General features: G+C 42.1%; 1 protein-coding gene across 9 annotated transcripts in view; it reads left to right on the top strand.

Moving 5' to 3' along the window:
* KANSL3 (KAT8 regulatory NSL complex subunit 3) overlaps positions 1-7,866 on the top strand; it is a 40,788-nt gene extending 32,922 nt beyond the window's left edge. For 6 of the 9 annotated variants that reach the window (XM_032469719.1, XM_032469713.1, XM_032469716.1 and 3 more), the window contains 2 exons: positions 3,493-3,544; positions 4,278-7,865. In XM_032469719.1, the coding sequence (XP_032325610.1) occupies positions 3,493-3,513 (21 nt within the window). In that variant the 3' untranslated portion in view covers positions 3,514-3,544; positions 4,278-7,865. Of the gene's footprint in view, positions 1-3,492; positions 3,545-4,277 lie in introns of those variants that run through there. The other 3 variants (XR_004315860.1, XM_032469715.1, XR_004315862.1) reach the window with 3 other exon arrangements.
* Positions 7,867-10,641: the final 2,775 nt, after the last annotated feature.

A 10,641-nucleotide genomic window follows, 5' to 3' on the forward strand; every position in this document is an offset into this window, starting at 1 on the left:
TTTTTTTGAAATATAGTTAGTTTACAATGTTGTGTCAATTTCTGGCGTACAGCGCAATGCTTCAGTCATATAGGAACGTACATATATTCGTTTCATACTCTTTTTCACCAAGATATTGAGTATAGTTTCTTGTGCTATATGGTATAAACTTACTGTTTATCAAAATAACATTTTTAATTTTATTAATTTGTTAGGTGAAAAATGAAGGTGTTTTAATATGCATTTTCTTCATTACTTACGAGATTGTCTTCTTTTGTGAATTGCTTGTCATGTTCTGTATCTATTTAATTCATGAGAGCTTTATATATGCAGGTGTTAATCCTTTATCTGTTACATAAATCGTATATACTTTATTGTAGTCAATTGCTTATATTTCTTTTTCTTTCTGTTGAAGTATTAAGTGCTTGTCTTTAATTTTTGTTTCTGGATCTTTTGTCAAACAGACATTAAAACATTTTTATGTGGTAAAATCTTCAAATTCTTCCCTTTATGGCTCCAAAGTTTTGTGTCTTAAGAAACCTCTTCTTATTGCAAGAATGTAATCTTTTTGTTGTTTTTTTTCCAACTGTGGTAAAAGATACATATAACTTACCGTCTTATCTTTTTTTAGACTTATAGTTCAGAGGCATTAAGTACATTCACACCGTCGTGCAACCATCACCACCATCCACCTCTGGAATTTCCCATCATCCGTACTGAAACTCTGTTTTGTTTTGTCTTCTTGTATTGATTTTGTTTGCTTACCTTTAGTTGTTCAGTCCACTTGGAATGTATTTTTAATGCTAAGTGAGGTTAGGATCTAACTTAATTCAAGAGTCCATCCTTCCTCCATTCATTTGAAATCAGGTGCTCTCACATTGTGGATTACAGTTCCCTTGACCTGTCTGTTTCTACACTAGCTTACTACTATAATTTGACAATGCAGGTTCTCAAGGAAGTATCAATTATGTTTCTAGTTTGCTAAGATTATCTTTATTGTTTTCCTTTCTCTTGATAAATAATGGGTTTTAAATTTTGTTCATTGTCCTTTTGAAATCAAATGAGCTGAATGAGCATAAACATTTCCTTTTAGTCAATTAAAATGATGGATTACCTTAAAAGCTGTCCTGATATTGAACTGTCTGAATTTCAGATTCAGTAGATTGTTCAGTATGTCCTATTCTCTTTTTTGCACATGCCTGAATTTTATTGCGTACACTTAGGAAACAAGACCCTATCAAAGGAGAACAAAACAAAAAAAGGAAGGAAGAAGCCAGGTGCTTCAGAGGAACTGCATGTCTACTTTTGATTTGCGTTTATTTTACTTAGGGTTTTGACCTCTATGTTTACTAGGAAGGTGGGCTTATGGTTTTCCTCCCATCTGCCCCTGCTTTTTTGTGTGTGTCCTTTCCTTGTCCAGTTGTGTAAAAGGGATAATTCTATTCTTTTTTTTTCCCCTGGGATAATTCTATTCTTGTAGAATGAAATGGAAAACTTTTTTTTTTTCTCATATTGTAAAACATTTGTATAGCAGAGAAACGGTCAGTTTCTTGATGATTTGATGGAAATGACCTATAAAGCCACTTGGGCCTATTTTTAGGCAGACTTAACTGTTGCGGATGTCACATTAGTGCACAACGGAGAGCACAGATCCCCACCATGAGATGTCTTCCTCGCTTGGAAGACATCTCTTCAGCTTGGTCTGGCCGGTGGGGGTGGGAGCTAGAGTTGAGAGAGGATAGAGGTGACTGAGGATCCTTTTCCATGGCTGAATTGAAGTACAGAGTAAACAGCAAAATCTGATTTCTACCTGATGGTATTAACTTGAGAGCTTAGTTTTTATCTCAGTAAAATGGGTGTGTAATTACTGTGAGGGTTCTAGTGTTGATTGTTTTCTTTCAGACAAAGGAGGTGTTATTAGGTTAAGACTTTCTGACTCAAAAGCATCTAACAGTTACCTCTGTGTTCAGACTGCCAGATAATATGATATCAGGGAAAGCACTGGGCTCCTGGTCAGGCCCTCTGCCTTCAGCTAGCTGTGTGATCCTGGGAGAATCACCTGACCTCTCTGGGCATTGGTTTTCTCATCTAGTCTAGTGAGGAGGTTGGCCTAAGTCAGTGACTGTTGTAGTGGTGGGACGAGTAGGGGCTGTCTCAAAATCTCCGTAGGCTCTGGGAAGATGCATTTTTAAAGGTTGAGAAACAAAGCATCCGTTTATGATGTTTATAAGACAATTGGAAGTTTGAACACTGACTGGATAATTATTGATGTTAAGGCATTGTTAACCTTTTTAATGTGTGATGATGGTTTTAAGTTTGAAAAAGAATCCTTTTTAATTTCTGGATTGCATACTGCAATCTGTATGGATAGAATGAATTTAGAAAGAAAAAAGGTTGTCAGCACTGGTTCTAGACTTCTCTAAGGGCTGTGCAAGCTCTTAGTTATCTGCTCTTTTTTTGGCAGTGATGAATGTTCACTGTGTGTTTCCTTTATGGAACTGGACCATTATGTATGCCCTCCAGCTGAGAAGCTGCAAGAGGAAGGGGAGAGACAGAGATTGTTGTGCCCTCAATCAGGGTCCTGAGAATAGACTGCTTGCCTGTGGCCACAAGGTCTCTCTCCTCTCTGGCCATATAGTGACCTTGTCAGTCCAGCCAGCCAGGGGGTAGCCCTTGCTGTAGCCCTTGAAGCAGCCGTGGGAGGGCTCTCTCGCTGCAGTGTGCTTCTAGTCAGGACAGGGTACTCATCTGTGCACCGCCCTGCCTTTGGGCAAGGTGAGCAGATGCAAGATGGGTCCTTTTAAGTTTTGATTGCCAAACCCTTCTTCCTTCCTCCTCTCCTGTGTCCTCCATCTGCCCCTCTTTGCTGCATTCTCAGAGACCGCTTCAGAGTTTTCTAAAGGGTAAATCTAAAAAAGTGGGGAATACCTTTCTGAAAAAAGGCGAACTCTCTCTACCTTGTTTCCTTCTTCCTGAGCTGCTGGGCTCAACAATTCATGGCATCTTCCACAGCACTTAAAAAATGGGTGAGACCTAAAACAATGATATTGTCAGTACAGTCATGGAAAACTTCCCTTTGACTCTTATCACCCTTAACAATTCACTTGTTTCCTTTTCCCTGCATTCTCTTCTTGTTTTTATGCATGATAATAAGAGCTCATATTTGTGGTCAAACACAAACTGTAAATGCTTTATGCAGATTGTCCCATTTAATCTCACAACAACCCTGGGAAGTAGGTGCTGTCACCTCTGTCTTACAGAGGAGGGAAAGGAGGCTCAGAGAGCATAAGTCACTTGCATTAAAAAGCGGTAGAGGTGGGTCTCTGAGGCCAGAGTCCACGTTTTGTTAATCATTTGGCTGCTGGGACACATGTCCTTGTGCATCCAGCTTTTTCCCTATTGAGAATTACTTCTTTGGAATAAATTCTCAGGAGTGGGATAATTGGGTCAGAGGGTCTGGATGTGTTAACCTGGCTAAGTTTTGACTCTTGTTCACTACCTCTCCTGCCACAGCGCCTGCCTCCAGCACCCTGAAGATGCCGAGTGATATGTCCTCCTTTACCAGGTTGGTGATGGCTGCTGCACGGTGAGGCTAGGGCACATGTGCTGTCCTGCTGAGCTGGCCGCTTGTCTGAGGACCTCTTTAAGACAGTCATTTTTGCCTCTCTGCCAACTGTCTTGAGGGTTGGGCCTCTGCGTCTTGTGAAACCATTGGGCAAGGTGATATAGTGCCAGCAAAGGGGGCTTTGTCCTCTAGCATCTGTGAGTCTGGTTCCCAGAATCCCCAGGCTCCTCAGCAGATCTGGCCGTGTGTGGATCGGAGGCACCTCTTCCCCAGCATTAGCTGTGACTTGACCCAAGTAGCGATGCGGGACTGCTCTCTGCATTTCATAAAGGAGTTCCTTTTCATAGTCTGTGCTGCCCATGCCAAATTGGGAAGAGATGTCCGTGTGGTCTGGGGCTGCAGGCGTTGGGACTGAGAGCCCTTTGCTGAGGAGTGGGACCATCCTGGCCCGCTGGCCGGTGGTTCAGCGCCAGAAGGGCTTGTTTTGTGCATTGCTGTTGCCTTCACCAAGCAGCCATGGGAGAGTGCTCCCCAGGCAGCTCCCTCTTAGGAACCACGCTGGATACTGGGTAGCCTGCTGCGACCTGGGAACTCCTTGCTTCAGACCCATGACAGGGCAGAGAGAACTGGGCCGTTATCTTTCAGTCCCTCTGGCCACTTGGAGATGTGGGGAGCAGCAGTCTCCAGGAGGTGAAAGCTGGCTTCTTTCCTTTTTCCATCATGCTTTGCGTAGTTCCTGCATCCAGAAACCCTGCAGGTCCAGAAAAGCTGAAGAAGAGGAAAGGAACAGCAAGTGACGTGGCTTGAAGGGCTTGCCAGTAACTCCTGTGGTGAAAACAGTTTGAGCTTGAGGCTTCGCTTCTGGTACCTGAGGAGCTGTTGATTCAACTGGAGATGAGAAGGATTTGCCCAACCAGAGGGAAGAAACCTCAGCCCCTGACATTTCTGTCTCCAGTGCTTGGAAGTGAAACAGGGATAACCGCTAAGTTAACACCACGGCCATCCCAGGAAGCGGAGGCATCAGGACAACGAAAGCCGTGCTTCAGTATTTCTGTTCCATGTGACTTTTGTGTCTTCCTGCTTAGAAGCAGAACGATTATTGACATTGACTCTGCCGTGCAAGGCTCTTGGTACCAGTCTGAGCCCTGGAGGTAGAGGTCCCTGGAAAAGTGATCACTGAAGACGGAGCTCTGAGCCCTTCCTTATGGCTTCACAATACTTGTGTGCAAAGGTATTTTTAGATTTGGCTTAGAACCTATCCTCCAGAGCAGGCTCCCTTCCCTTCCATACTTTAGAATATTTCCAACCAAGGTGATAAATAAGGCAACTCAAATGTGACTCTTCAGTATCTGTAGGCAGGCAGGGCCCACAGCATGCCATGGCTGGACTTGTGATCCAGGGTCCTGACCCATGGCGCAGCGTGTATCCAATCCAGGCCACCTGCTTTCAGTCCAGGAGCCTCACCTCCAGTATGAGTGGCAGCCAGGAGGGAGCACACAGTGTGCAGCAGTATCAGACAAGGCAGATTAGGGTGGTACAGGCAGGGGCAGGGAGATGTATACGGTAGGAGTGGAGAGGGCGTCTTATACACCATACCCTACCTCCCTGACCTCCTGCAGAGCTGGTCTCAACAGTGATTCACACAAAATTAGGCCACATTCTTGCATTAGCTGTTAAGTGACTGCTTTCTGAAATTGAGGAGGCATTTAGTAGTTTGAGGAAGATATGAAATCTGAAAGACATCCATGGGTCAGGGGTTTGATAACTTCACAGGTAGGATAATAACACACCAGTAGGAACTAAGGACAGTAAGACTGTGAGACTATATAAAGCTTTTAGGAATTCTTTAAGACAAGTTCCTGAACAACCGACTTACGATTTAGGAGTGCAGCCGAGTTAGTGCTGGATGGGCTGCTTTTGAAAGATGTTGGCCCAGCATGTGCTGGGGCCAGAGGAAAAACTAATGCGTTGTCTTGCATTTGTGTAAATCCTAGTGTGCTTCCCATGGGTGGTTTTCTGAGGCTTGGGTTGTACACCTTGAAGAATGCGAAAACTGGAGGAGAGGAGTTGAGAGAACACTGATTCTTCTGTACCGTGGAGGGACAGGCTAAACGGGGAAGTGTTTATTAAAGTCTATAGAATCATGTTCCCCAGTTCCATGCTTCTCCAGCCACACTTCTTGAAGTGTGAAAAGGAAGCTTTCCTCTATCACATAGCAGACCCAGGGTCCGTAGCTTCAGAATGTGATGCTACTGGCTGAAAATGTGGAAGGATCAAGAGGGCTTTAGTTAAATTCTTGGGTGACAGATGTGTGTTGATGCCCTATGGAAGATGTCCTTGTGCTTTGAGAAGAGGTCACTGATAGAGGAAGACCCTGTTTGTTCTTGGGCTCCACCACCAGAACCGTCTTGGGCTAGGTGGGTTATAGAGCTGAGCTGCTGTGATGGTTCTGTTCTTACATTAGCCAAAACAATTAAAAATAAAAACAATTCTTCAGCTTGTTTTCAGTTGACTTCTTATGTTTATTGTGGTAGCCACACATTGAAGTGGCCCAGAAATAAAAGCTAAAATATTGTTGTAGTGCCAATGATCATCTTACTGATGCCTGGTGCCATGAGGTGGGTACTGTAATTCCCTTTTTACAGGTGAGGAAACTGAGGCACAGAGAAGTCCCACAGCAGGAAGTGGCAGAAGCAGGACTGAACCCAGGCAATCTGATGCCAGTGTCTCTCTTCTACTCTGCGCTGTGCTGGGGTTCTGAGATGGGAGACCGGAAGTGGAGATTAGCACAGGAGGTGAGGAGATGGTGACTTGGCCTTCATGTGACCCCTTTCAGTTTACTACCCACCAGACCTAGAGTGATTGCTGCTGTCCTGCTGGGCTCTTGGATGGGCCTGAGTCAGTAGGTGGGGGTCCCCTGCCCTTGGTCCTGAGAGATTGAAATCCTTTTGCATATCCTATACCTCTACCACCCTCCAAAAAATAAAGACTTAGAGATGGATGAAATTCCAACCTCCACATTATTTGTGGACTTGTATCCAAGGGAACCTTCCTTCCCATCCTTAAATTCCAGGTCCGTACATGTAGCATTGGAGCCCCCATGGGTGGAAGCTGTAGTTCTGGTAGACTGCTTGGAGGGTCTGGTACGCAGGACCTCATCCTGTTACCATCCTTGGTAGAGACCTGATGTGTCCATTCCCTCACTTTCAGCTCTGGCCTCACTGACTTGGTTGAGACAGGTGAAGTGAGAGATCAGGATTAGATTGCAGAACAGGGGCAAGGCCATAGCAAAGTATGATGCAGAAAAAACTTTACCTTTTTATCTCCCTTTCTAAAACATAAGTTTTAGTCAGGGTTGATGGTTACAAGGAGCAGAAACTATTCATCACCCAAATTAGCTCTAAAAGGCAGTATTCTCTCAATAGGTATTTTCAGTGACAGGGAGCCTGACAGTTTCTGCTGCTTGCCTCATGACATCAACTGACTTGGAATTGCCAGGAACTGGTTTTGATCCTGTTGTCACAGGGTTTTTTCCCAACCATTTGTGTATGGTCGATTTCTGCCTTTCAGTTCAAATTCTGAACACAGTGGGTTGGTTACCGCTTATGAGTTGGTTCTTCTTATCCTCTCACCCCAATCTAATAATAATGTCCCAAGGATGAAGTCATAGGATTCATATTATTACCTTTCTGAGAGAGAAGGGATTTAAAAAACAAAACAAAACTGTTGGGCTACTTAGATGTGTGTATGTATGTGTTTGTTTTTTTAACTTGCAGTGATGGTTTAGTTTTTTAACTTGTGTGTTCCCTTCATCCAGTTTCCTCTAGTACTTAAAACTCACATAACTATAGTACAATATCAAAACCAAAAATTACACTGGTACAATGTGTGTGTATAGTTCTATGTCATTTTAGTCCAGTAACCATAATCAAGATACAGACTATTCCATCACCATGAAGATCTCCCTTAAGTTACTCCGTTATAGTCACATCCATCCCCTGCTCTTCACCATTTCCAGCCTGTAACAATCACTAATCTTTTCTACATCTCTGTGTGTAGAATTATGTATAAATAGAATCCTACAGTACTGACTTTTTGAGATTTGCTTTTTTCCTGGCTTTTTTCCACTCAGCACAATTCCCTCAGTGTCCATCCAAGTTGTTGTGTGTTTCAGTAGTCTATTTTCTTTTTACTGCTGAATATTAATGTTCCATGGAATGGATGTACCAGTTTTTGTAACCATTCACCTATTGAGGGACATCTTGATTGTTTCCAGTTTGGCACTAGTATAAATAAAGCTTCTGTGAGCATTTGTAAGCAGGTTTTTGTGTGTATATCAGTTTTCATTTCTCTGGAATAAATGCCCAGGAGTGTGGTTATTGGGTCACAGAGTAAGTTTTTATTTTTTTTAAAGAAAATGTCAAACTGTTTTCCTGAGGAGCCATACCATTTTACATTCCCACCAGTAATGTAGGAGAGATCCAGTTTCTCTGCATCCTTACCAGCATTGGATACTGTCTCTGTTTTTTGTTTAGCCATTCTAAGTGTGTAGTGACACTACATTATGATCTTTAAAATTTGTTGAGGTTTGTATATGGTCCAGGATCTGGTGGTCTATCTTGGTATATTTTCTGTAGGCACTTGAAAAGAATGGGTATTTTGCTATTGGGTGGAGTGTTTTGTAAACGTTGATAAAATTCAGTTGGTTAATGCTATTATTGAGTTCTTATATCCTTGCTGATTTTCTGTGAAGTTGTCTTACCGGCTTTTGAAAGAATGATGTTGAAATTTCCAACTGTAATTGTGGAATTGTCTGTGTCTCCTTTCAGTTCTGTCAGTTTTTGCTTCACATATTTTGTAGTTCTGTTATCTGGTGCATACCATTTAGGCTTTCTATGTCTTTTTGGTGGATTGACTCTTTTATCATTATGAAATGTCTCTCTGTACCTGGTAATTTTCTTTGCCCTGAAGTTTATTTTATCTGACATTCAGATGTCACATCTGATGTCAATCTCTGGTTTTTAATTGGTGTTTTCAGGACATTTTCTATTTAATGTAATTATAGATATGTTAGGGCTTAAGTCGGCCATGTAAGTTTTTGTTTTCTATTCTCTGGTTTTTGTTTCTGTATTTGTTCTTCCTGCCTTCAAGTGACTTACTTGTTTAAGTTATATTGTTCTGTTTTTAAGTTCACTTGATTTTTTTCCTCTGTCCCCTCTCTTCTGCTATTGAGGCCATCCACTGAGTTTTTCACTTAGGTGATTATATTTTTTAGTTCTAAAGTTTGTTTTGTTCTTTATATCTTCTGTTTCCTTGCTTAGAATGTTTTTCATTTGTCTTAAGTGTGTTTGTAATTGCTCACTGAAGCATTTTTATGATCACTGCTTTAAAATTCTTGTTAAGACAGTTCTAATATCTGTGACATCATGGTGTCTACCATCTGTTTGTTACCTTTTCTCATTCAAGCTGAGTTTTTGCTGGTTCTTGGTATGTTTACTGAGTGATTTTTATTGAAATCTAGACATCTTGGGTATTATTTCTGAAACTCTTAAGTCTTAATTAAATCATCTGTTTTAGCAGGCCTTGTTTGAGACTGCTCTGGCAGGAGAAAGAAGGAGCTGCTTTGTTACTGCTAGGTGAGATGGAAGTCTGGGATTCCCACTCAGCCTTATTGACGCTGGAGCTGGGGAGAGAGGGGGACTCCTCCTTACTGCTGGGTGGAGGTGGGAGTTTCAGCTCCCCACTAAGCCTCTGCTGGTGCCAGCCCAGCTGGGAAGCGGTGCCCCACTACTCTCTCCCGTGTGGCCACAGTTTATACTGCAGGAGTTATCTGTCCATATTACTCCTTGGTAGTGGTGAATATTCTGACTCTCCAGTAGGCCCTTGCTGACACTGCTTCAGTTGGGAGGAGGAGTGCCTTGTTACCTCGAGGTGAGGTTGTTGACCAGGCAGGGATGGAGGTTGGAGGCCTCATGGCATTCATTGGAATGAGTCTTGATTCCCACTTGGCCTTCTTTGACACCAACCCCCAAATAACTAGACAGCTGAAGAAACAGCCACCTCATAAAAAGGCAATCACACAGGACAACATATGCCTTCTGAAGCAGAATTGTTGAAAGAGATGGACCAACAAGTTAATATATAATGAATATATGTAAGAAGTTAAGATTAGAAATTATGAAGATGAGACAACACTATGAAAACATCAAAAATGAACCAGGTAGAAATACTAGTTTTGGAAAGTATAGTATATGGGATATGGAAAAAAAGATAAAATTAAAACAAGATAATGGATACAAAGTAGGAGGAATATGGCTAAAGAATGAATTAGTGGTTTGGAAGATTACAGTTAGGAACTCTTCCGGGAGGTATCAAGTAAAGCCAAAAAATACGGAGAATAGAAGTAGAAATAGTACAACGCAAATGTCTTGGAGAGAAAAAAGTGAAAATAAAACAGGAAATAATTTTTATAAGAATGGAGAATTTTCAGGAATTAAGAGAAAACAGGCCTCAATTTGAAAGGGTTCACATGGAGTCCCAAAAGGGAGCAATAAAGAAAACTCACATCTAGACATATTGTAGTCAAGCAGAAAATTGTAAAGGTTTCTGTGGAGAAAATGCAGATTCACCACAAGATTTGAATCAGAATCAGACTGATGTGACACATCTCAACATGAATCTTAGATTCAAGAGTCATTCAGTAGTCTTTTTAGGTGTTGAAGGAAAAGAGCACAGAATTTAAATGTAAGTGGATAATAAAAATATTCTCAGGCATACAAGGCTTCAGAAGTCTGCCACATACAGACTCATATTGAAAGAAACATTTTAAAGTACCTAGAAATAGAGATACCAAGATGGCGGAATAGGAGGACACAGAACTCACCTCCCCACCTCCCCAAACACATTAAAAATACATCTACATGTGGAGCAGTTCTCACTGGAAACTGGAGACTGGCAGAAAGACTTACACAACTGACACTGTTAAGAAGGATCTACATGGAACTGAGTAGGGGGGGAAGAGTAGTGGTCATGTTGGGACCTGTGCCCCTGGAAGGGGACACAGACGAGAAGGGGGATTACACGGCCTTAGAGATCCT

This window comes from Camelus ferus, chromosome 28 (genome assembly GCF_009834535.1).
Source record: "Camelus ferus isolate YT-003-E chromosome 28, BCGSAC_Cfer_1.0, whole genome shotgun sequence".
NCBI classification, from domain to species: domain Eukaryota; kingdom Metazoa; phylum Chordata; class Mammalia; order Artiodactyla; family Camelidae; genus Camelus; species Camelus ferus.